At 39.0% G+C, this 27584-nt stretch overlaps 1 protein-coding gene across 2 annotated transcripts; it reads right to left on the reverse strand.

Annotated features, from left to right (window-relative positions):
* Window positions 1-6458: 6458 nt before the first annotated feature.
* On the reverse strand, window positions 6459-23313 carry si:busm1-160c18.6. Of its 2 annotated transcripts, none has more exons than XM_087262904.1 (4): window positions 23211-23313; window positions 14849-14959; window positions 11008-11292; window positions 6459-8093 (listed from the first exon to the last, which is right to left on the reverse strand). In XM_087262904.1, the coding sequence occupies exons 1-4, from the start codon at window positions 23266-23268 to the stop codon at window positions 7975-7977; spliced, it is 573 nt and encodes a 190-aa protein (XP_087119030.1). In that variant the 5' UTR covers window positions 23269-23313; the 3' UTR covers window positions 6459-7974.
* Between the last annotated feature and the right edge of the window lie 4271 nt (window positions 23314-27584).

The raw sequence follows: 27584 nt of genomic DNA on the forward strand, positions 1-27584 counted from the left end.
TATAACGTGTTGCTAGGCAGTTTTATTTTAAAACATCTCCCATCTGTCAGCAAAGTGAACAGAGTGCACCCCCTAAAGGTGGAATTATACCCATGGCCATAACTTGGGATTTAGAGAGGTGTGTAGTGGAGTGTTATAACTTCTATGCATTGATACTGTGCGTATGAACATAATGATTGTGGTTAGAATGTGATCAGAATCATTGAACACTTGAAATCACAGCCTGATCACATTCAAAAACAAAATACGAAAAACCTCTTAAAAAATCCAAACCTGTGAGATTGTCATTATCAAACCGGTGAATTTAAAAAGTGAAATCAAACAATTTAACAGGGCTCTGTGTTGTCAAGTTCATTGTGCATTACCAATAACAACCAGCAGCAGACCCGCAAACCCACACATGTTTTTGGTACATACAATTCCGACCACATGGTCCAGCCCTCAAAGTAAGAGGGACTTCCACTGCTGTGGTGTAAGCGGTGAATGGTTCAGTCCAGGTTTTCCCCCACACAGTTTTGTGTAATGGTACGGTCCTGGTATGTGTGTAGTTGAAGATGTAGACTTGGCTGGTATGTGTACAAGTGCGGGAGGGAATAAAAGTTGTTCTATCTGTTGCTATCAGTGCGTGTCTTAATAGAGACAAAAAGGAAAAGCCACAACATGGTGTCAGAGTTGGAGCAACCCGCTTCTTAATGTTGCGCTCGCAGTGACGTCAGATCACAGCGCGGTGAGCTTAAAAAAAATAAAATAAAAATAGCCTGACAGCGAGGGCCACAACGAGCTAGCAAGCTAACGCTATCGACAACATGGAGACGCTTCATCCACCTCCGCCGTTATCCATGACGGGGAATTTGGCTGAAAATTGGCGTAAGTGGGAGCAAAGATTTAATCTGTATCTCACTGCCTCAGCATTAGTGGATAAATCGGAGTCAAGACAGATTGCTGTGCTGCTGCATTGCATAGGAGAAGAGGCGCAAGACATATACAACTCATTTGCGATTCAATACGAGGATCCACAAGATAAAAAATTGACAGAGGTCCTCGCGGCATTTAGACAATATTGTGCCCCACGAAAAAATACTGTCTTTGAGCGGCATCAATTCTGGGCCCACACATTTGCTGAGCAAACAGGCATAGACAAATTTGTCACAGAGTTAAAAAATAAAGCCCGCACGTGTGAATTTGGCGATACTGAAGATCTCATGATACGAGACAAAGTAGTATTCAGCACAACTGACTCTGGGCTTCGTGAACGACTGTTGTCCATACCTGATTTGACGCTTGTGAAAGCTATTGATATATGCAGAGCTAAAGAAGTCACAAAAGCACAGGTCACAGCGATGGCAGCATCATCATCAGAAACACAATTTGTGCATGCCATAAAAAAAGCACAGCAGCCCGCACACAGATCAACAAAACTCACAATGCACAACTCTCTAAACTACTCTCAAAATGGAAAGGAGCTAATAGCAACAGATGTGGCAAATGTGATCGTGTTCACCCTCCAAGACAGTGCCCAGCCTTTAATGAAACATGTAAAAAGTGTGGCAAAAAGAATCATTTGCTATGGTGTGCAAATCAAAAGTCAAAACAGACTTGCTTAACCAGCCAGAAATAGACACTTTGTTTATTGGTACAGTAGCCCAGTCAAACTGTGACGAAACCGGCTGGCATGCTAATTTGCATTTGGCGGGCACAATAATCAACTTCAAATTGGACACGGGGGCAGAAGCAAATGTCATTCCAAAGAAAATCATTGACCGGCTTCAGATGCCTGTAAACATTCAAAAGACAAAAACGGTGCTTGTATCATATGGAGGCACTCGTATCAAACCAGAAGGTGTTGTCAAATTACATGTACAGAACAGAAACAAAACAGCCAACATGATACTCTTTGTGACCTCAGCATCAGACACTGCCCTGCTGGGCAGGCAAGCATGCATGCAGTTAGATCTCATAAGAAGAGTAGAGACAATCACAACCAAACCACCCACCACAAAAACTGAGCTCCTAACCCGATATGCTTCAGTGTTTGAAGGATTAGGCCAATTTCCAGGATTACATCACATTTATACTGACCCTAACATACCACCAGTAATACATGGTTGCAGGAAAATTCCATTTGCAGTACATGATTGACTCCAAGTGACATTGGAAGAACTTGAAAAAAAAGGTGTGATAAGCAAAGTCACTAAGCCTACTGCATGGGTGAGCAGTTTATGCATCACAGAAAAGAAAAACGGCACGCTGAGAGTCTGCTTAGACCCTAGAGATTTAAACCGGGCCATACTTCGTCAGCATTACTGCATACCTACATTGGAAGACATAAGGACTCAGCTTGCCGGAAAAACTCTGTTCACCATACTGGACGAGAAGGATGGCTATTGGCAGATCAAACTAGATGAGGAGTCAGCAGACCTGTGCACATTTAACACACCATGGGGCAGGTATCGCTTTCATCGGATGCCATTTGGGATAAAATCAGCAAGTGAAGTCTTTCAACGCCTGAATTCAGAAAGTTTTGGGGACATTGAAGGTGTTTTCATGGTGGCTGATGACATGATCATAGCCACATCCACCAAAGCAGAGCATGATGTTGTTCTAGATAAGGTTCTGAGCAGAGCAGAGAGTCTCAATATAAAATTCAACAAAGACAAGCTGCAAAACATGGTCAATGAGGTGACTTACCTAGGCCATGTCATTACATCAAATGGAGTGAAACCTGATGAGTCAAAGGTGGCAGCCATAGTTCAGTTTCCCACTCCGACTGACAGAAAGGCCATGGCTCGATTTGCCCACGAATGGGGTTTTAACATCACACATTCCAGCCCAAACTACCCTCAATCCAATGGGATGGCTGAGCGAGCCATAAAGACTGTCAAAACTATGCTGAAAGCTGCTGCAGAGTCTGGCACTGACCCTCATTTAGCCCTTTTAACCCTTCGCAACACTCCAGTTACTGGTCTCAAGTACTCTCCAGCCCAGATTCTGATGGGCAGAGCTTTCCGTTGCAGATTACCCATGAGCAAAGCTGTCCTCCAGCCGGCTACACCAACCCATATTCAGGCAGATCTGCAGCGTTGTCAGTTGCGACAGAAAAGATGGTATGACAGGAGAGCAACTCAGCTTCCAACACTCAGGAGGGGACAGAGAGTATATATGAGAATCAAAAACACATGGAAACCAGCTACAGTTGTCAGCGTCAGAGATGAGCCTCGTTCATATGATGTAATCACATCAGAGGGCACTACTTACCGTAGAAACAGACGCCACCTCAGACCGGACAGGTCACCTGCGCATGATACACAATTGGATTGTCACATGGATGCTAATGAAGACCAACGAATGTGACTCCTGAGCCTACTCAGTCTGATCCATCACACAATGTGGAAATAAAAACTGTCCCACTTGCTATATGCACAAGAGCTGGACGTGTTATCAGGCCACCTGGATGGCTGAAAGACTATCTGTCTTCTTAAGTTTTTGTGACTAGTGCTCACAGTATCTGCAAATGTTTGTTATTGTTATGACCACTGTTCTTGTTCAAATTTGATTACCATATTGCTTAAACCTAAGAAGGGGGATGTGGTGTAAGCGGTGAATGGTTCAGTCCAGGTTTACCCCCACACAGTTTTGTGTAATGGTACGGTCCTAGTATGTGTGTAGTTGAAGATGTAGACTTGGCTGGTATGTGTACAAGTGCGGGAGAGAATAAAAGTTGTTCTATCTGTTGCTATCAGTGCGTGTCTTAATAGAGACAAAAGGGAAAAGCCACAACAACTGCCAAAAGATTATTTATGACATGTCGTGTATAAGCTGTTTCTATTTAAACATGTTTCCATTTTTGTTTCTTATTCTGCATTTAGTTTTTGCTTTTGCCAGCAAAAGCAGCTATATCCCGAGAATTAGTCAGAAGGCGTGAATTGAATCCTATGTTTTTAATGTATCGGAGCGATGTTACTCTGGCTTTAATGAGGAGATTCCACTTGCGATTTTAAAAGATGGAGTTTGATGAACTGCATGAGCTTGTCCAACTGTCACTGAATGGCAAATGAAACGTCTCTTACCTTAAAAATCGGAGGTGTAGCATGAAATCATAATGTTTTTTTGCACACTACTTTGAATGAGTCCGATTCACTATACATCAAACGGCTACAGCATTTTATTATTGTCCAAGAGGCTTCCCCTTTTTGCCCAGTAGGCCTACTTTGTGTTTTATTTGCTAATTTAAGCTATTTTTAAAAGATAAATATATTTAAATTACTTCATAATGACTATACATATAAGCTTTTTTACATTAATGGACAATGCACAGATATCGATGTTTCACAATGTTTTTTCACTCGATTATTTAAATCTACCAAGCTTAGTTTACAATGGTTGCAATGTTTACATTGCTCTACTTACATTAAATCTAAATCCCAAATATCAAAAATGCCAACAGATTGTTAAAATGACATGAAACTCCATTGTTTCAGCAGGGTGTTTTCACACCTCTACTTTCGAAAAAGTCAGGAAAGTGGGCGTATCCAACTCTGTTTAGGTGAGAGTGTCGATTTGGGTAGGTGCTGATATTCAGAGTCAAAACACACACACACACACAGCAGGTAGTATCAGAAAACCGTGTGTGTTATTCCGGTCACAAAATGCGGTGAAAATCCTACATGACGGTAATAGTTTGGTTGTGGTGCTAACATGTTTACACTTTGTGTAATAGTTAGTTCAACGCAAACTAACTTGCCATTTGAATAAACGAAGACCTCTGGTTGCTCACTTACCGCATCTTTATTAAGAGGAGACGAGCAGCAAATCCAGATCTCACAATTTGCAAAAGCTCTCGGGTAAACAATGTTCCTTAGACACGTATTTCTGTCGCACGTCGCGTGCACTGTAATCCACACGTGAGTCCAGCTGCGCTCTCATAGAGAGAAAATGAAAACAAACCTTCACTGCAGCAAATTATAGAGGATTATATTCAAAATTAGATTTAGAGAAACCCAGATAACTCACCAGCAACTTACAACTATAAAGGAAATAACACCCCCCCCCCCTTACCACTTTTTTAAAAAGAAAATAAATGCATGGTTTTTTAAAGAGCCCATATTATACATGAAATAGGGTCATATCTTGGTTGTAAGGGTCTCCAACAACAGTCTAATATGCATGCAAGGTCAAAAAACACTTTCATGGTTTTATAATCTGCATTTACTTTTACCTAATTATCCCAGCGACTCCCGTATGAATCCTCCAGTGATTCATTTGTTCCCAAACCCCTCCTTAGCGCGAAGCTAATCTGCGCTGATTGGACCGATGACAGTCTGCTGCGATTGGTCGACTGCCTTCAGTCAGAGAGTGAAATGCCCAACAGCTAATCAGCAATATAAAAGTAATCACAGTTCATACACGCTCGATAGTGTAGGCATGGATTTTAGCTGCCAGTGGATCAATGTAAATACAGTCGATGGACTTGAAAATTCAGACGATTAACTATTTTATTGAGCAAAAACTCCAAAAACTGTCTAGGAGATATCCAAGCTTGTCTCACTCTGCTCTTTTCACAGACACAAACACACACACACACATTGCCATCGTCCGCGCACACAAACACAAAAACACACACAGACCTCCGGGCGACAACGCGCGCACACACACACACACACACACACACACACACACACACACACACACACACACAAATACCTCCGGACGACAGCACACGCACACACACACTACCCTCGTCCACAGAGCTCCGTAAACAAAGCAGCACGCGATAAGAGAATATAGCCAGTTAACCTGATACAGTACACGCGGTTACAAGTAATAAATCACAACTAAATACATTTGTAAGCTAGAGTCAACGAGGCAACAACTTTAATCGCACGTACTTACAGTTGAGAAATGGAGGAAGAAACCCATCCTGACGTCCATCAGTAAGTTACTCTTTACTGATCCTTCCTTTAACAAACGCCGATGATGTATTCTTTGTAGCATGTAGTTTCCAGAAGTTTCCAGTAGTTTCCAACTGCTTGGTTATAATGCTGAGGTTTCATCTTTGGGTAGAGGCTCGATAATATCCATCTGCAGTGTGACTTCAATCGACCGGCATGTTTGTGTGCGTGTGTTTGTGGGTGTGTGTGTGTGTGTGTGTGTCTGCGTTACTGCATCAAAGGGCGGGGCCTCAGGTTTGAAATCTCCCGGGTTTGCGCGTGCACGTGAATAACTGGGTTTCATTAGTACGTCGCGGCGAAACACCTAATGACTCGTTATCAAGGCGACTCGTTTGAAGCACTATGAGTCGACTCTTTTATAGATGAATCAACCATTTTGAACACTGTACTCTTACAGATTTAAGCCTTAGCTGGATACTTCACTTCACTTAGAGCTGTGTTACACACTACATGGAGGGGAATTTTCAATAACCCATAATATGGGCTCATTAAATTCACTTCCACACAAGGTTCTGTTTCATTTAAAGTTTATATTTGTTCACCAAAATAAAAATAAGATAGTATCAGAAAACATATTCACAAGCCCTTATCTCACAGCAATATAAACACAAGACAAACAAGCATTAATTATTTGAAGATTCAAGTTTGCACTTTTACAGCAGTTCAATTTTCAAACTAAAGCGAAAAAAGAACAAACAAAACCCAACAAACAAAACATGAATAAGGAAAATAAATGTGTGTGCACTGAAGCTCAATGTATGTGTGTTGGGGAAAAATCAGCCACATGAAGCATGCAGCGTTTGGGCAGCCACACAGTTAACAAGCCCATGGAAGCAACGTGACACTTTAATCAGGCTTTAAGTAGGTGAAAATTAAAAAGGTCCTGCATCCATTGAACTAGTGGGGAATAACTTTGCAGCTGGCAACCATGCAGACTGAACCAATCTGCTCTGTTGTTTTGGCAGCCGCATTCACTCTTGGCCAAACTTTCCTTCAAGAATTTTACAACGGTAGACAAACTACTCAGGAATCACGTTACAACCTGTAACACTGCACAGCGACTCTTTTTGTGTTCACACAAGGTCTGTGTAAGCTCATAGCCTCAACACACTGGGCCAAACTTGCCTTTAAAAACTTGTCTTTAACACTGGAACTACCAGAATTATAAAACTACTAGAAATGCCATAGTGGTCATTCTGACTGTTCTCATATAAGATGCCAAATTGTCACATTATATTTACATTCAAAACTTTTATTGAGATTTTAAAATAAGCTTTGAATGTCTGTTATCATATTTAATGAAGTCATTACCCCCAAATATGATATTTTTGGTAAAACAGCCTATATACTTGCAGTTACTTTACGGGACTGTAACAGACACTGATATGCATGCAGTCACTTTGACCACTGGTAGAACTTCAGATACAGTATGTGTGTATTTGTACTTTATGTGTGTATACCTTATATTACCTCATTAATTCCAACATAGTTTCTGTTTTATTTGACATGCTTTTGTGCACACTACTCTTTTTCATTTCTTGGCATTTCATAGGACCTACGAGGAAACTGTGAACAAAACTGACTAATCCCTAGTTAGAATGCCATTTAGGAACACAGAATGCTTTTACAGATCTTATATTGTAAATTAATTTTAAATGATTGCAGTTAAAATTCAACTGCAGTTCAACACAATTTTCCAGGTTCATTAGTGAAGTCAATATAACAAAATAAATAAAATACAAACAAATAAGTAGCCATACTTGTATGTATTTATTTATTTTTTTTTAAATATTGATGCTTGACAATTTAAATCCACTCAGAAACCAACAAAAAAGAGATTTATTTAGACTTCCAATGTAGATATTTGATAATAAATAGTAAAGTTAATCGCACTTCGTTTTTGAAGGCACAGTAAAATTGTTGTTGAAATTTAACCAAAATGCATGCATTCAATTACCATCAATGTTACTTTCAATATTACAATGCATTTGAAGTTCTCTGTTGAGTTTCTTCAAGTTAGCTCTCTTCAGTTGCAGTTTCCTTTAACAAGCATGAAAGTTCCGGCAGCAATTCCCAGCAGTCCAAAAACCACACCCACTCCACAGACAACTGCTGGAAAAGCACTTGGGAGGGCAACGTCAACATCTGAAAAATATGAGTAAACAAAACAAAATTACCATTTTATATTAAAATTCCATCGAAAAAAAAAAAACAGCAACATCAACTTCACTTTCTTTATAATTGTTTGACGTTGTTTCCATCAAATGACTACAAAAGTTATTACTGGGACTGTCTGAGGCATAAACCCTGTTAAGAGTCTTATATTTTTCATTATATAATATTTTATGTCTTTCAGAAGGGACGTGGGTATCACTAAAAAAATGAACAAAACACAAACGATATCCAGGTTACAATTTGGGACACTGAACAACATTGAATTAACCAGTCTTTGAAAACTATCAGATAAAAAAAGTCATAATTGAATGTTGAATAAAATGATCTGTTGCTAGTCAGAAATATCAGAGCCTATGGCAATTAATAGTATTTGCCTCAACCTTTAAAATGTTCACTTTCAGATCATTAAGTGGACCTGGTACAGTGTGTGCAAAAATATGCTCAGTGGGACTGAACTCAAGAGACTTCTGGACTGTTTATCGCAATATAAATAGCACCAATGGGATGCCTTTATTCCAGTCTCTACAGGTATCTACGCAATATTTCTTCAACATAAACTTAAGCATCTGCTGGAAACATTTGCAAACACCCTAACTTTGTGGGAGAAATAAACTTGAGACTTAATGTGTTGGTGACTGGAAGTGAAGTTAGAACCAGAAAAAAAATATTTTGTACATAAAGTTTGACCTTTGGTAAATCAAACGTGGAGAAAATTTTGATTAATAATTTCATAATGACTAGGGATGAATCTATACCACTTTTTTACAAACTGATACAAGTAGGAGTAGTTTTACAGAGAACAGATTCTGATACTACCTTGATTTTGCTCACAATTTTTTTGCCTGAAAAATATACACACATTGTTGATAACCCTGTAAATCGCTAGACCTGAGCAGAACATTTTTGCCAGTGTTCAATTATCTATTACCTCTCATTTACAGTACATCTACACTGGAATTGTGTGCACCACATTATGGCTTCAAAAAGGTTGTGTCCTGTCCTGCACATACTGCCAAACTACAGAAGCGAAGCAAAGTGACATGACATTACTAAACTGGATTTCACATTTTCCTGATTTTTGAGTACCATTTTGTACCATAGTGAAGTGTGTTAAATATTTACTAACTCGTCCAAACGAATTGTCTTTCATGTTGTGTGTATTGTCATTTTCTCAACTAACTTGAAATCTATCTTAATTTGGACTTGATTTTGTATATAAAAAATAGACAAGATGCCTATGTTGCCATAGATGTCACAATGTCACTCTCCATTAAAAGATCAATCAGAGACTTATTAGCTCATATCAATGAATCCAATCTTAGGATTTCAATCACTTGATTCAAATCTATTGAGTCCGACTGAATCAGATTAACAGCAATAGAAGACATTGTATTTTACTAATCTTGTTTATATTAATTTCATAGCCAACAATAATAATATAACACAGTATTGGGTTAAATTTGAGCAACGTAACAAAATATACAGCTCGAAGCAATGACTTAGAAGCACATAAACACCAACACAGTTCGTACAAAATGAAACTAGCTATGTAATAAGCAAACAACAAACAAACACACACACACACACACACACACACACACACACACACACACATTTACACATATACAGAGGCAGTTCAGTGGATGCAAAATGAGTTGACAACCGTCCCAAATTAGAATCACATCTGAGAATCCACAAAAGCAGAGACTTGGCTTATCTTTAACTGCTTAAGATCAATCTGCACCAGATCAGCAAGAGGCAACGTTTGTTCGTGGTAAAACTCAAGTTTTGAAATGCAGCACTGCTGATTGGTGACTCAGCTCCAGTGACATCCTTGGGATTTACTCGCTTGTGAGTGGAGGTTGTCCTGGGTTATCAGGAAGACATACTCTGCTGAGAGGCTGTTTGTAGAAGATGTTCTTGCAATTTTGACTGTCCCAAAATTTTAATAGGTTGAATGGAACGTTTGTGGTGATCTAATCTTGTGGCACATTGATTAACTTGGTTGGTTACAATGAGTTATTTTTAACCCTCATAGCAGATGAAACCCTCTGTATGTGTCTATTTCATTCATATGCATCATTGAGGATGTCCCACATGACAAGAACATGACACAGGAGTCATGTTAGAGTCTTGTGAGGCAATTAGTTTAGTTTCCGGTTGAAAGCCTTGTAAAGCACCATTGTTAGGTGATTAAATCCTTTACCAAATTTAGTAAAGGCTCCCCAGAACATCTGTGGACAAAGTATTGGTCAAAATAGTCAAATCAATTGGCTCTCTGTTATCTGTGATGAAGCCCTCGAGCCAGTTCTAAATGAATGAGACCAAACAATGTGGCGCTTGACCGAAATTCAGATTTAGACTGATTTTGATCCTGCAATATGCCAATGAGTTCCTTCAATGTAGAAAGTGTCATGGCTGGTGTAAACAGAGAGGCTTTGATCAGCTCTGCTGAACTTCAAAATGAAGTTTGATTGCAGCTTTAGAGGGCTCTAAAATATCTCAGGTGTGGAAGAAAAGTCTTTTTTTGTCTGTATCTTCAGAGGTATCATACACTTCTCCCATTTTTGGACAGATATGTGTCACTTTGCTTACAGATGATCGGTTGATTCTCAGTGTGCAATCTCTTATGCAGAACATAATCTGCCCCAGATCAGGTTAGTTGTGTAGCATTATTAAAGCTGAGCTGTAGCTTAGAATAAAGTTAAGTTACCTTCTTGGCACCTAAAACTCATTGATGCAAGCTAACTTGAAAAATGAAAGAGACCCCAGGTATGTTGAGGATGTCTAAAATTAAAAAGTGTACATCCAAAACCCAGTTAACGTAGCTAAGAGAATTATTTTTACTCTACATTATCAATTTTATTTGAAAAATCACACTCACCCCATGTTTTGGTCTGAGCTTGACCCTGAAGTGCTTCATGATTCACTGTGCAGCTGTAGATGTCTCCTTCAGCTGGTGTGAACTTAAGAGTGGAGAAGATGTTGAAGCTGCCATCTGCCCTTGGACGGTACTGGCTTAAATTAATACTCTCTGTCACGTTATTATTATTCTTTTTCCATGAGATTGTAATAGATGGAGGATAGAAGCCAGTCGCATGACAGATAAGGGAGTTCTGAACACCCAGCTCTACATCATCCTTTGGATAAACAGATGAATGTGGGGCATCTAGAGGAAAAAAAAAACAGATAACAGTCTGTATTTATTATCTTCAATTAAAATTAAATTCTTACCAATTAACTTAAACAAATAATTTATTTTTGAGGCAAAATTCTGGTTGTCTTTACACTGGTGTGTATTTTTTTAACACAGAATTTAAAAATAGAAAAGATCCTCATCTATACTGGCATTTCTTACTTTATAAATTGTCATGAAAAAATAAATGTGTTATTGCTACTTTAGTGTACCCTGAACACAACAACGATGGGGGCTGAGTAAAGAACCGTTTTATGAACATCTGTAAGCGTTGTTTTCTAATTGCTGCAGACAGACACCTCTTCTTGTATAGTGCTAGTTTCTAAAATGTTGGATGTTTCCTGTCTCACCTCCATAGACATAAGATACGAAAAAATTTCATGTCAAAGAAGGCAGAGTTTTAGAACACACCCACGGATAGTGCAATGGTTATGGACCAATAGTAGCTCAGAGGTGTTTTGGAGCCAAAATGAACTCCCCCAAAAGTTTGCTATGGTTAGCTGTTTCAAACGGTCAAAATAATCTCCGGATTTTAATCCATTCTTCAATTTGGTTTGAAGTACAGTACACCGGGGCATCAAACTAGTACAGACTGTACAATATAATATTTAAACAGAAGTGTAATTTATAATTGTTTGCTTGATTGCAAGCTATGTTGTTAAGTTAGTGATGGTATGATATTTAGCCTATATTTTGACTTTATAGAAAAGAATGCAGGTTATATAACCTGTTTAAATTATTTTGGTTTGCATATTTCACAGAGTAATTTTCAGCTCATGGTCTGCTAACAAGCAACATAACAGAGAGATGTCATATCCACAGGTACACAGGTATTTTTATAAATGGTCTTTTCCCCACTTCTTTTTTTTATTTGCTTCAAATGTGTGGAACTTTGCTTAATTTGCATCTCCCACATTTGGCGTGAACCCAGTTGTGTTGGGCAAACAGAAAGGAGAAAACAGCACGCACAATGTCATGAGGTGAAAACTTCGGTTATGATGTCATCATGGCCACTATGTATTTTGGAAAATCATCACCCTGGCTGGAGTTTTCAGAAAGTTTTGGTTTCAGTCACTTGACACTGCATTTTCATGTGGACAAACAGCAAAACCACGTAAAAAAAAAAGTGCTGTTTTGAAAATACCCATGTTTTTGTGGACAGGGCCAGAGGCTATTATAACCCTGAGTCTTCCACTTATTTTCTGGAATTTTTTGTGAGGATTCCTAAATGACTTCTCATCATGTTAATCTGATGATGAGTTAGCGTTATTATATAAGTGCTACTGTTTCGGTTGGGTAGTGAGACACCTTTTGTGGATTTATCCCTGGTTGCTGTGCCTCCTAATCAGTATTTACAAACCTTATTCGTTTCCTATTTGTATCTTCTTCTTTAATCTTGAAGAAAATTAGGTTTATTTTGACCAATTAATTAATTATTAGTTAGGTCGTTTTGTCTACACAGAAATGCTCTAAAATGTTCATTTTAACATCTCACTGGGCCGTAAATTTTAAGTGCTTTTACCTAAAAAAGTTAATGTTAGTATAAGATTCAATCATGCATTATTGTTGTTGTTAAGTAAAACATGATTCCTGGTAGCTCTAGTCAGTTTGTGGATACTACAAATTCTACTACTTCTACTGCTTCTTTATGGTGACAGGTTGTACTGTAAAGGGGAAAACGTTGAGAATCTTTTTTGATTGGTCTGCTTTTTTTGTGAAAAATTATGTTTTCTTTAACATATAGTTCAAAAGAACAGCCTTTATTTATATAAAGAATAAAAAAATATATATATTATATATTATTAAAAAAAATATTTATTTATATTTATTTTTATATATTTTTTTGTACATTTGCATGTGCAAGTCCAATCCTGTTTAGTTGTTTTCCTAAGACTTTAATTTTTACAACCTCAAATCAGGAAAAGTTGGGACAGTGTGGAAAACACAAATGACAAAGAAATAAGTTATTTCTAAATTTACTTTGACTCCTATTTTATTGCAAACAACGCAACAGCACATTATTTACTGTGTTCTCATGATTTAAAAAATAATAATTTTCAAATTTTGGTTTTTGTAACACATTTCAAAAAAAGTTGGAACTGTAAAGCATTCACCACGTTGTAATGTAACCATTACTTTTCAAAACGATTAAAAGACATATAGGGACTAAAAACACCAAGTAATAAAGTGTTCCAGTAGTAATTTTGTCCCATTCTGCAAACAAGTCTTAAGGTGGGCAACAGTATGGGGTCTTCATTGTCGCATTTTGCATGTTTCAAAATGTGCCACACATAAGAAAAATGTCTGTCACTTCTGGACACTGTTAACATAGGGCTTCCTTTTGGCACAGTACAATTTTCACTGGCATTTGTGGATGCAACTAGATAATGTGATAGTTGACAAAGATTTGCCAAAGTAGTCCTGAGCCCATGAGGTAATATCAATATAAATTAAAGAGGGTTCTTGATGCAGAGCCGGCCCAGCTGGGATGGGCAGTATTTATGAAACATGTATTTCAAATGCATATTTTAAATACAAAATAATATTTTGGCTTTATATATTTTATCAAAATACTTTAGTGTCTTGTATTTGTAGTTTCAAAATATTATAAAATACTTTGCAAGAAATCTGCAGTTAATGATGACATTAAAAAAATGGGGTGATTTGTGCTTTCTCAGTTATTTTCCTTGGCTTAGAAACAGAACAGACAATTTATTTCTTTTTAAGTAGGTGGTCAATGCATGGAGGATGGATGGAGATTACTCAAAGAAAGTAACATATGCAAGTATGAAAGTAAGTATGGTGAGGGTATATTCGAAAGAGAGTCAACAATCATTGATTAGTATAGTTTACTGTACTGTAGAAAATACTACACTGTTTAAAATAACCCGTTAAATTTACAAAAAAAAATAATAATAATACCAGCAGCTGTGACTGCCAGGATTTGTCTGTACAAAAATGGGTGGAAACATCTTGGATGCTGTTTTTGTACCAAAGTATAATTACAATCACCTTTTGACATAGCTTTTGACATAGTTTCAAATCACATCATTTAACCAATTTACCTGATTACGAGCCCTAAACTGCTAATGTCCCAACTTTTTTGGAATGTGTTGCCTGTCTAAATGACATGAAAGGATGTGTATTTATATGAAATAAAGTTGACCAGACAAAACATGACATATTGTCTCCAATTAAATATAAGTCAAAGCAAACTTGAAATCACTACTTTCTTTTTTATTTGGGTTTTCCATACTCCCAACCTTTTCTAATTTGGGGTTGTAGTAGCTTGCTTTACAGAGTATACTATGTACTAAATTAATAAAATTACTCTAAGTTAATCTAAGATTAATCTAAGATTATTCCTTTTAATGTCATATCACATAGCCTATGTACTCTTAACACATTTCTTAAATATGATTTTATTTAGTAGCAGCCCCCTTTATAGACCCTTAATAATTAAATAATGCATATGCAGCATTGATATTCATTCAGAAACAAAAATCCAAAGCACATTATCACGGCTTACCCATTGCTGGTGGTGGGCTCTTGAAACCTCTAATGTTGTTTGCTAAGTTCCTTCTGCATCCTGCTATTGAATCAACACTTATTTCATAAAACCCAGGAAATCCAATACGATCTGCAAAATCAGGTAATGTTATTATTCCAGTCTTCTGCTTAAAGTCAGCATGCCACAACTCCTCTCCATCAGCTCCAACCATAGCTTCACTTTCTGTGTCAGAGCACACATAAATTTCGAATTCTTCTCGTACAACTGAAATAAAAAAAAAAACAATACAACTCTTAACAATGCAAACTACATGATTTGTCTTCAGAAAACACTTGTTTTCCTGTTACAATTGTTTTCCAATTACAACAGTTTGGATAAGCCCTAAAGATGCATGACTGTGCATGTCCAGAGTTAAGCTGGGTGTGGATAAGTGATGGTTTGGGCTGCAATATCATGGCATTCCCTAGGCCCAATACTTGCGCTAGATGGGCGTGTCACTGCCAAGGACTACCGGATCATAATTCTGGAGGACCATATGCACCCAATGGTTCAAATGTTGTTTTGTGAAGGCGGTGCCATGTATCAGGATAATAATGCATCAATACACACAGCAAGACTGGTGATAGAGTGGTTTGATAAACATGAAAATAAAGTCGAACATTTCCCATGGAAAAATGGCGCAAAATCCCTTTGGCCACTGTGCAGAACCTGTATCTGTCATTGCCAAGACAAAATGATACTGTACTGGCTGCAAAAGGAGGCCCTACACTATACTAATGAATTATTGTGGTCTAAAAACAGGTGTTTTAGTTTCATTGTCCAACGCCTGTATGTATATATAGTTGAAGTCAGATTTATTAGCCCTCCTGATTATTATTCTTCCTGTTTACACTGTAAACCTTAATGTTGTTTTTACTTAAACAATCAAGTAAAGTTGACTGAACATTAATTAAAATTTAGCATTTTATATCGATTTTATAGCAGTTAATTTAACTTAAACGCAATGAAACTGCATAAACTTAAGATTTCAAGTATAGTAAGCTCAAAATCACAATTAATCCTTTGAGAAAAATAGGTCGTTTTTTTAATGTAGTCTTGGCTGTAAAATTCTAATATGTCCAACTTTAAGGTCTTTTTTTAATCAGAAAACAAGACTTCATATATAATTATTTACCATAATGGGAATAAATGGCTACTTATTTTTCTTTTAAACATTTTTTCTTAGTATATAATTACACACACACACACACACACACACACACACACTGAACTTAACAATTTAAGTGTAATCTACCAAACAGGCAAGTTAAATAAACCCAAATATGCAAGTTTTGGGAGACTCCGTTAATCAATTAAATTTAGGCAACGAGTTTGCTCAATTAATTCCGTTCAGTTAACTTATTTGGGTTTTCAGTGTATCCGTTCCCCCCAAATTTCTGTTTAATGGAAATGAGATTTTTTTTAACACATTTCTAAGCATAATAGTTTTAATAACTCATTTCTAATAACTGATTTCTTTTATTTCTATCATGATGACAGTACATAATATTTAATAGATATTTTTCAAAATAACAGTATTCAGCTTAAAGTGTAATTGTTTAATATTTAAAGTGTAATATTTTACTAGGTTAATTAAGTTAACTAGGTGATTATTGTTATTAGGCAGGTTCTGTGGCTCGTTCTGTAGACTTGTCCTGTAGACTATCAAATTACATATTGCCAATAATAAAGAGGGCTAATAATATGACCTTAAAATTATTATTTTTTTTTTTGTAAATGGATGGAACAACATGAAAACAACATTAATGTTATACCAGAAGTGCTGAATAGCTAATTCCCTGTCACAATACTTTCTGAAAGACTGGCCTGTCAGGTGAACTTATCCAAAATTAAATTATGCTGTTTAATATAAGGCAACGTTTATTATGAGGGACTATCATTAATAAAACTTAGCATTTCTTTTTCTAAGGATCTGGGTCTACAAATCTGCACATGAATCTCAACAGCACTGTCACCTCACAACAAAAGAAGGTCACCGGTTCGAGTCCCAGCTGGACCAGTTGACATTTCTCAGTGGAGTTTGCTTGTTCTCCCCGTGCGCCGGTTTCAAAGTCCAAAGACATGCGGTGAATTGAATAAACTAAATTGACCATAGTGTGTGTAAATAAGAGTGTATGGGTTACGGCTGGAAGCCCATCGTAAAACATATGCAGGATAAGTTGGCGGTTCATTATGCTATGGCAACCCCTGATTAATGAAGGGACTAAGCCAAAAAGCATATGAATGAATGAAATTGATCATAGTGTAAGTGTGTGAATGAGTGTATGAATGTTTTCCAGAACTGGGTTGCAATTGGAAGGGCATTCGCTGTGTAAAACATATGCTGAATAAGTTGGTGATTCATCCCACTGTTGCAACCCCTGATGAATAAATTGACTAAGACAAAGGAAAGTAAAAGAAATGAACTTCTATACTGAGCTGCTTTGACACAGTCTACATTGTAAAAGAAATAGATTGAATTGTTATAGAAATAAAGAAGAATTAAGTTGAATTGAACTTTGTCTGTGTGTTTTAGGTGTTTACGTGTTTTAGTGATTTAGATGTTCAAAGTTTAAATGTTTTAAAGTCTAATTAAAGCATGTTTGTAAACCTTGGAGCCACTATAAAACATTTTTATAAGCAAAACCCCACCATCTTCATAATCTAAGACTCATTTCACCTCTAGGATCAGTGAATCAAACTATGATATGATGTTTTAATCTGATTATATTAATCATTAATTCTACTGCCATAACACACCACTGCAGTGTCGGAAGATAAATGAACATGAAAATGTAAATAGGTTAATCACCCAATGTGTGCCATTCTGTATTTTTTCTGATCATGTAAAATTTTGTAACTTCAATATAGTTGTAGATTTGTCCATATTTTTTTAAAATTGTTTTTTGACAAAAATGATTAAAATGCATAAAACAGACAATCTTAGACAATGATCTTATGTTTTCAAACATAGTGTGAAAAAAAGAATTACCCACAAGAAACATCCAAAAGTAACAACATGAGAGAAACTGTGCTTCTGTTGTAAATGAGGGCGATGCCAACCCTCTTGTGCACCACCAGAGGGAACCATCGCCAGAATTCTGATTCGACTCACGGACTCAAAATCCCATAAGCCCTGCTACCTGGCACTGATTACGGTCCAGGTGCAACTCATCAGCTCTCGTGTATATATACCGCACTCACGCTCCGGTTCGTTGCGAAGTCTTGATTTGCCTGGCTGTCATTTCTGAGCGTTCCATACTCCCTGCTTCGGACTGATCTGTGTTTCTGACCCTGTGCTTGTTCTACGATTACGAAAGACATCTGCCTGCCCCTGATCTCCAGCCTGTTATTCTGACCAGTAAGATATCTGCCTGCCTTTGAACTTTTGCCTGTTCCACGTTCTGTCTCCTGGATTGCCCCTTTGTGTTTGTTTGTATGTGTGCTCTTAATAAAGCTTGCAAATGGATTCAATGCCTTCTGACTCATCACAACAGAAGACTTCGCCACTACAGAATCCAGCAGCTTTAGCACAAGTCTCGACTGAACTTTCCGCTCAAGCCACTCAGTTAGCCACCCATCATCAACAACTCACCCATCTAACTTCTCTCACGGAGGAACTGGTGAGAGCTATGCAGCAACTCCGTCATCCGAATCCTGCAGTTACCCCGCCTGCTACCATGACAGCTTCTCAACCAACGCATGTCTCCAATGCTCCGGCTACCGTAAGTCCCCGATTAGCTTTTCCTGAAAAGTTTGATGGGTCACCTTCTCGCTGCAAAGGCTTCTTATTGCAATGCAAACTATTTGTTAACCAACAACCTGCATTATATCCCACTGATTCTAGTCGGGTGGCTTTTGTATGCAACCTGTTAACGGGGAAAGCGCTGGAATGGGCTACAGCGATATGGAAGGAGGAGGAATGTAACTATCCCACATTTGAAACTTTTCTCAAGCAATTTCGGGAAGTGTTCGAGCACCCAGCAGATGGGAGAAGTCCCGGTGAGCAGTTACTTTCTCTTACACAGGGGCGTAACACAGCTGCAGAATACGCCTTATCATTTCGCACTCTCGCCGCTCAAACTAACTGGGTTGAGGATACACTGAAGACACTATTCAGACGGGGTCTGAATACCAATTTACAATCTGAATTGGCTTGCCGTGACGAAGGAAAGAAATTGAACGAACTCATTGAACTTACCATCCGTCTTGATCATCTGATTCGCAGCCGTAGAAATCCTCGCACACAGCTCCATGTTTCAAGTGACACGCCCCCTGATGAACCCATGCAACTGGGTTTCACCCGTCTCACCCATGAAGAAAGAATGCATCGATTGCAAAATCATCTATGCCTGTACTGCGGTCAATCAGGGCACAGGAAATCCACCTGCAGCGTACGACCTCAGACACCAGTTCAATCGGTGAGTCCTTCCCATGTTCCTGCACTTTTCAGTGTACTGATTCCTGTGATTATTAAATTTGATAAAAGAATGATTAATACTACGGCTCTTGTCGACTCTGGATCTGCCGGAAACTTTATATCTAAGAAATTTGCTTTATGTCACGAACTATCTCTCAGCTCATATGATTCCTGTCTTGCAGTGGAAGCACTAGACGGTCGTCCTGTGGGTGAAGGACGCATCCGTATGATTACGAATAAGCTACAGTTACAAGTTGGTGTTCTACACATTGAAGAAATGCAATTCTACATTATTGATTCAGTTAATCATCCACTGGTGTTGGGACTGCCCTGGTTAAGGCGACATGATCCTCATATCTCCTGGAGGGACGGACAGATATTGCAGTGGAGTGAGTCATGCATGAAACAGTGCATCCAGCCCATTCACAAAATTCCATTACGAACCACCAATGTGTTACCTGAACTCGTTGATGAACTAATCCCCATTGAGTACCATGACTTACATGAAGCTTTTAGCAAACAAAAAGCTACTCAACTTCCCCCACATCGACCAAGTGATTGTGCTATTGAGTTAATTCCAGGTTCAAGTCCTCCAACGGGTCGAATATTCCCTCTGTCACAACCTGAGCACAAGGCAATGTCTGAATATATCGACGAGGAATTGGCCAAGGGTTTCATCCGACCTTCTACATCTCCTGCTTCAGCTGGATTCTTCTTTGTAAAGAAGAAAGATGGCAGTTTACGTCCCTGTATTGATTACCGAGGGCTCAATGAAATCACCGTAAAATTCCGCTATCCATTACCCCTCGTACCTCCTGCCCTGGAACAATTAAGAAAGGCTAGATATTATACCAAGCTTGATCTTCGCAGTGCATATAACCTTGTCAGAATCCGTGCTGGTGACGAGTGGAAGACCGCGTTTTCCACCACCAGGGGGCACTATGAGTACACGGTAATGCCCTTCGGCCTGTCAAACTGTCCATCCGTGTTCCAATCTTTTATGAACGATGTCTTTCGGGATATGCTGGATCGCTGGGTCATCATTTACATCGACGACATTCTCATATATTCAAACACGATGAAGGAACATGTTGAACATGTACGTATGGTGTTGCAACGCATGATTCAACATCGTCTGTACGCCAAATTAGAGAAGTGTGAATTTCACCAGACACAGATCGCCTTTTTGGGATACGTCATCAGTGCAGAAGGGATTACCATGGATGATACGAAGGTACAGGCAGTTCAACGATGGCCGTTACCCCAGAATCTCAAGGAGTTGCAGCGATTTCTAGGTTTTGCCAACTTCTATAGACGGTTTATCAGAGGCTTTAGTTCAATAGCCGCACCATTAACAGCCATGACCAAACGAAAGTCCCACAAACTATCCTGGTCCTCTGAAGCACGCCAAGCATTTAGCGATCTGAAGACTCAATTCACCACAGCTCCTATTCTCCGTCATCCCAACCCAGACCTACCTTTCATTGTGGAAGTGGATGCATCCAACACAGGAGTCGGCGCTGTGTTATCTCAACGTCAGGGTCAACCATCCAAAATGTATCCATGTGCCTTCTTCTCCCGTAAATTGACCAGCGCAGATCGAAACTATGATGTGGGAAATCGCGAATTACTGGCAATGAAATTAGCCCTGGAAGAATGGAGACACTGGCTGGAGGGGGCTAGTCAGCAATTCACCATATTAACTGACCACAAGAATCTGGAATATCTTCGCTCAGCCAAACGTCTAAATCCCAGACAAGCTCGTTGGGCTTTGTTCTTCACCAGATTCGACTTCATTGTCACCTATAGACCAGGGAGTAAAAACAGTAAGGCAGATGCACTATCCAGGCTATCAGAGGATAAAACCCCAATTAGTGATGAAACCATTATTCCTACAAACTTACTAGTGGCTCCAGTACAGTGGGACATAATTACCGAGATCCAAGAGGCCAACCGAGAAAACAACCCTCCAGTAGACTGTCCGAATCACCTGATTTTTGTACCCAATAACATACGTACCAGATTACTGACCCATATTCATGACACTCCCAGTTCGGGGCATCCAGGCATCACTGCAACTTTGGAGTTAGTCAAAGCCCGTTTCTGGTGGCCGTCCCTCACGAAGGATGTAATTAATTATGTTCAGAAATGTAAAATTTGCCAAAGCACGAAAGCATCTCACCAAACCCCTGCTGGCCTGTTACAACCGCTACCGGTTCCGCAACGGCCCTGGTCCCATATAGCGGTGGACTTCATTACGGATCTCCCTGTTTCCCAGAACAACACAGTCATTCTCACGGTGGTTGATCGTTTCTCCAAGGCTTGTCGCCTAATACCGTTGCCCAAATTGCCCTCTGCCTTTGAAACCGCAGAAGCCCTGTGCAATCATGTATTTCGAATGTTTGGCTTACCTGATGATATCGTCTCAGACAGGGGATCCCAATTCACTTCCCGGGTATGGTCCGCTCTCTGTAAAAATCTAAATATTAATGTTAGTCTCACCTCAGGGTACCATCCTCAATCCAACGGCCAAACTGAACGTATGAATCAAGAAGTCATTCGATTTCTACGTTCCTACTGTCATCAGCAACAGCACGACTGGAGTCGCTATCTGATGTGGGCAGAATATGCACAAAATTCATTAATAAAGCCAGCCACGGGTATTACGCCATTCAAATGTATTCTTGGCTACCAACCACCCCTGTTTCCATGGTCCGGAGAACCCACTGAGTTACCTGCTGTCACGGATTGGCTGCAGCGGAGTGAGGATGTCTGGAACCAGGCTCACAGACATCTCATGAGGGCAGTCAGGAGGAGAGAGATTCAGGCGAACCGTCACCGACGCCAGGGACCCACGTATCAACCGGGGCAGTGGGTGTGGTTGTCGACACGAGACCTTCGTCTGAGATTGCCCTGCCGCAAACTCAGTCCCAGGTATGTAGGGCCATTCAAAATTGTACGCCAGATTACTCCAGTGTCTTTTCGCTTAGCCTTGCCTAATCATTATCGTATTTCTCCTACTTTCCACATGTCATTACTCAAACCCGCTGGTGGTCCACGAGAGGAGGCGGTTGAGGAGGAATCGGAAACCAGGACCCCTCCACCTGTCATGATCGAGGGCGAGGAAGCTTACCTCGTTCGAGAAGTGCTGGACTCTCGACGTCGGGGTGGCGCCCTCCAATATCTGGTGGACTGGGAAGGGTACGGTCCAGAGGAACGGTCCTGGGTGAATGCTAGAGATATTCTAGACCCAACTCTCACGGAAGAGTTTCATCAAAGGTTCCCAGAGAAACCAGCCCCCCGACAGCGCGGTAGACCCCGGCGTCAGGTGCCTTCTCGCTTCAGGAGCCGCTCGCAGGAGGGGGGTTCTGTTGTAAATGAGGGCGATGCCAACCCTCTTGTGCACCACCAGAGGGAACCATCGCCAGAATTCTGATTCGACTCACGGACTCAAAATCCCATAAGCCCTGCTACCTGGCACTGATTACGGTCCAGGTGCAACTCATCAGCTCTCGTGTATATATACCGCACTCACGCTCCGGTTCGTTGCGAAGTCTTGATTTGCCTGGCTGTCATTTCTGAGCGTTCCATACTCCCTGCTTCGGACTGATCTGTGTTTCTGACCCTGTGCTTGTTCTACGATTACGAAAGACATCTGCCTGCCCCTGATCTCCAGCCTGTTATTCTGACCAGTAAGATATCTGCCTGCCTTTGAACTTTTGCCTGTTCCACGTTCTGTCTCCTGGATTGCCCCTTTGTGTTTGTTTGTATGTGTGCTCTTAATAAAGCTTGCAAATGGATTCAATGCCTTCTGACTCATCACAACAGCTACAAATGAAATGAGTTTCAAGTTTTTTTTTTTTCATTTGACTTTTTCTGAAAATGGTGAAAATAACTAAATATATATATAAATGAACTTACATTCTGCATTAGATGACAGAAAAGCGATAAAAGTAAGAACTATTACATACAGCTCCATCAGATGCAGCTAAACACAAATCAGTTTGACCAAGGTGAAGAAGGCAGGTGTTATTTCCTCTGTTTTGGCTTTTGCATCATCCAATCAGAGTCTGCCCAGCACAGTGACATCACTGTATCTAGGAGGAAAAAGAATGTTCCCTTTTCAGCTTTTAAAAAGTATAAGAGAACTGCTAACTTGCACTAACAGATTTAAAACACAGTTTTAAAAGTATTGGGTGCAGGGGAAAATAAAATAAATAAACACACACATTTGATAAAAACCCAACTAACTTCAATATTCAAGATCATTAAAAAGTTTTATGTTCTTTCTCAAAGCTTTTACTTTCACATTGGCAGCTTTGAAAGACTGAAAGGGGAAATTCAAATATTTTTTATTTAGGTTTTCATGATGCTTTCAGGCGTCACAGTGGCGCAGTGGGTAGCACAGTCGCCGCACATCAAGAATTTTGCTGGTTTGAGCCCCGGCTGGGTCTGTTGGCATTTCTGTGTGGAGTTTGTATGTTTTCCCCGTGTTTGCGTGGGTTTCATCCGAGTCCTCTGGTTTCTGCCAAACTCTAAAGACATACACTATAGGTGAATTGAATAAGCTTAATTGGATGCAGTGTATGTGTGTGAATACAAGAGTATATGGTTGTTTCCCGGAGTTGTGTTGTGGCTGGAAGGGCGTCTGCTGCGTAAAACATATGCTGGATAAGTTGGCAATTCATTCCACTGTGAAGACCCCTGATTAATAAAGAGACTAAGCTAAAAAGAAAATGAATGAATAATGGTTCTACCAGGTAACCTGTCATTGTCCATGTTCTCCTGTGTGCTTAGTCATTACCCACAATCCGAAATCTACAATGAAAGTTTCATATTAACATCCAACTGTCACCAACACTGTTAACTATTTTCAATTTTAATTCATGTCCACATTCCAGCAGCAGTTCTGGTCATGGAGGCTTTCCTTGGTGGCACTCCTAATGCCATATTGGAAACACAAGGTATAGTGAATGACTTGGGCATCAGGAGTGCCAAGAGGTCCTGCCTTTATGTGCTGAGCCTGTGTGGGTGGTCACAAACACAGGGAAACACAATATCTAACAACCAGTGACAAGTGGACTGAAACAGAGGATAATGGACTAGATAATAAGGGGTCTGGAACAATGAAAACATAGTAACAAAAGATGAGGTGTGGCACTAGTAGTGGTGGGCAGAGCCAGGCTTCGTTACACTGAAACAGTTGAAGCAAATGTGTCAAAGCTTCGAAATATTTAGAAGTAACATTGCTACAACATTAAACACTAACATTATTATAACTTTTAAACGTATTGTTTTATTTCACTTCCCAGAACATTTTCTTAAAAGACAGGAAAACATTCTCTAAAACATTGTAACTATATTTGGTTGTAACTTTGTTAGGGCTACTTTTAGTTCAGTTCATAGAATGTTCTTTTAAAAGAGGTAAACATTCTCTAAAATATTCTAACACAAACCCGTTTAGTTGGTAACATTGTTGAAACATCATACAGTACTTAAACTTTGTTATAACATTTCAAGGTAATGTTTTATTTTTCTTCCCAGAACATTCTCTTAAAAGACAGGTAAATGTTCTCTAAAACATTCTAATCCCTTTTAATGGTAACATTGTTAAAATATACTCTAACATTTTCATCAGGTATTTAGTTCTAGTTCCCAGAAAACCTTACTTAAAGTCAGGACAATATTGTTTAAATAATACACAGGTTTGTTATTAACATTGTTTGTTTTCTTTTTGCTTCCAAAATGTACTATAACAATATGACAGACAAAAAACATTCTCTATAACCATTTAAAATATTTTATTTTACTGTACAAAGTTTAAAGCACTGCATATTCTTACATTCTTGTGGTCATTGTATAACGTGTAACAAATAAAGCAAAAAAAGGAAAAAATCACATGCTACTAGGTTTTACTTATTTGTCTGCAATAAGTTTTTGAACATGACATTTTATATATGTTAATAATTACAGGTTAAAATTAGTTAATTTTCTTTCTGTCTCGTTATTGAAAAGAAATCATGTTCTTATAACATTTCTCGTATGTACAGTATATCACAAAAATGAGTACACTCCTTCTACTTCTGCAAATATTTATTTATATCTTTTCATAGGACAACACTGCAGAAATGACTCTTTGACACAATGAAAAGTAGTCAGTGTAAAGTGTGTATAGCAGTGTAAATTTATTTTCCTCTCAAAATAAATACAAATACAGCCAATAATAGCTAAACCCCTGGCAACAAAAGTAAGCATACTCCTAAGTGAAAATGTGAATATCAATATTTTGTGTGGTACATCATCATTTTCCAGCATGGTTTTAATTTTCTTGGGCATGGAGTCGACCAGAGCTTCTCAGGTTGCCACTGAAATTCTCTTCCACTCCTCCAACACAACATCATGGAGGTGGTGGACATTTGTCACCTTGTGCTCCTCCACTTTCCTTTTCAGGATGCCCCAGAGGTGTTCTATGGAGTTTATATCTGGAGACATGCTTGGCCAGTCCATCCACTTTTACCCTCAGCCTCTTTAGCAAGCCAGTGGTCATCCTGGAGGTGTGTTTGGGGTTATTATCATGCTGGAACAGTGCTCTGCAGTCCAGTTTCCTGAGGGAACTACTTCAGTTTGTCACAGTACATGTTAGAATTCATGTTTCCCTCGATGAAATGTAGCTTCCTAATGCCAGCAGCACTCATGCAGCCCAGAACATGACACTCCCACCATCATGTTTAATGGTAGACAAGACACACTTGTCTCTGTACTCCTCAACTCGTTGCCACCACACACACTTGACACCATCTGAACCAAATGGGTTTATCTTGGTCTTAGACCATAGGACATGGTTCCAGTAATCCTGGTCCTTAGTTTGCATGCCAGCAGCAAATTGTTTGCAAGCTTTCTTGCATCATCTTTAGAAGAGGTTTCCTTCTAGGACCACAACCATGCAGACTAATTTGATGCAGTGTGCGGCTTACGATCTGAGCACTGACAGCCTGACCTCCCATATCTTCAATCTCTGCAGCAATGCTGGAACCACTCATCCGTCTATTTTTTTAAAGACAATCTTTGGATGTGACGCTGAGAACGTGCACCCAGCTTCTTTGACCGGCTATGGCGATGCCTGTTCTGAGAAGAACCTGTCCTCTTAAAGCACTGAATGGTCCTGGCCACTGAGCTGCAGCACAGTTTCAGGGTGTTGGCTATCTTCCTATAGCCTAGGCAATCTTTATGTAAGGCAACAATTCTTTTTTCAGGTATTCTGAGAGTTGTTTGCCATGTGGTGCCATGTTGAACTTTCAGGGGCCTGGTTGAGAGAGTGAAAGAGCTTTTATACCAAATTAAACTCACCTGCTATCTGTGGATACCCGAGACAGTGTAACACTTATGAATGACATGATACAGGGGAAGAAAAATGACTAATTGTGCTCAATTTTTAAATTTTCACTTAGAGGTGTATACTTACTTATGTTGCCAGGGGTTTAGCTATTATTGGCTGTATTTTTGTTATTTTTAGAGGACAATAAATTTACACTGCTATACACACTTTACACTGACTACTTTTCATTGTGTCAAAGAGTCAGTGTTGTCCTATGAAAAGATATAAATAAATATTTGCAAAAATGGGAGGGGTGTACTCACTTTTGTGACATGAGAATGTTGTTACTTTGGTTTTATAAAAACATTGTGAAAACATTTTCTAAGACACTTGTAACTGTGGGAATGTTGTTACATTGGTTTTATAAAAACATTGTGAAAACATTTTCTAAGAGAACATTGTTTAATCTGGTCTCTCACCAACATTTTCAAAACATTGCTAGAATGTTCTTGTTCATTGTTTTGGAAAAAAAACAAAACATTTTTTGAATATTCATTGGATATTACTTCGAAATGTCTTCTCTAAAAAATTAACACAACCTGTAGGGAATGTTAGCCAAAGTTGAGAGAACGTTCCCTTCTAGCTGGGATCTGAATCACATTAAAAGGTATGCCATGGTCATACTAGAGTTTTAACATGCAAAATTCTGTCATATAGTGCTGTGAAAATGGGCGGGATTAAACAAGATGATTCAAAATTTTAAAAAGTAAGTCATTGGTCTATTTAAATTTCTATACAGAGAGGTCATGTTTTGATCTTCGATTGGTCTCACACAGTCATGTGATGCAATTTTGCAGGCCAGACTTCATCAAGCTTTAACTTTGCAATGCAGCAATCTGCAAAACTTGACACACAAGCTTGCGTTTCCAGTCTGTCGCATTGTCTATGGGGAAAAATATGCAGTGTGACCATAACTTTAG

The sequence above is a fragment of the Danio rerio genome, chromosome 8 (assembly GCF_052040795.2).
Source record: "Danio rerio strain M-AB ecotype USA chromosome 8, GRCz13ab, whole genome shotgun sequence".
NCBI classification, from domain to species: domain Eukaryota; kingdom Metazoa; phylum Chordata; class Actinopteri; order Cypriniformes; family Danionidae; genus Danio; species Danio rerio.

What these genes read in the sequence shown, in the direction of transcription:
- si:busm1-160c18.6 (XM_087262904.1), bottom strand. Translation starts at nt 23,268, where the DNA reads ATGGAGCTGTATGTAATAGTTCTTACTTTTATCGCTTTTCTGTCATCT. An exon ending in GAGCCCACCACCAGCAATGG is followed by an intron (nt 11,293 to 14,848) that starts GTAAGCCGTGAT and finishes TTTTTCCTCTAG; the next exon opens with ATGCCCCACATTCATCTGTT. An exon ending in AGCTCAGACCAAAACATGGG is followed by an intron (nt 8,094 to 11,007) that starts GTGAGTGTGATT and finishes CATATTTTTCAG; the next exon opens with ATGTTGACGTTGCCCTCCCA.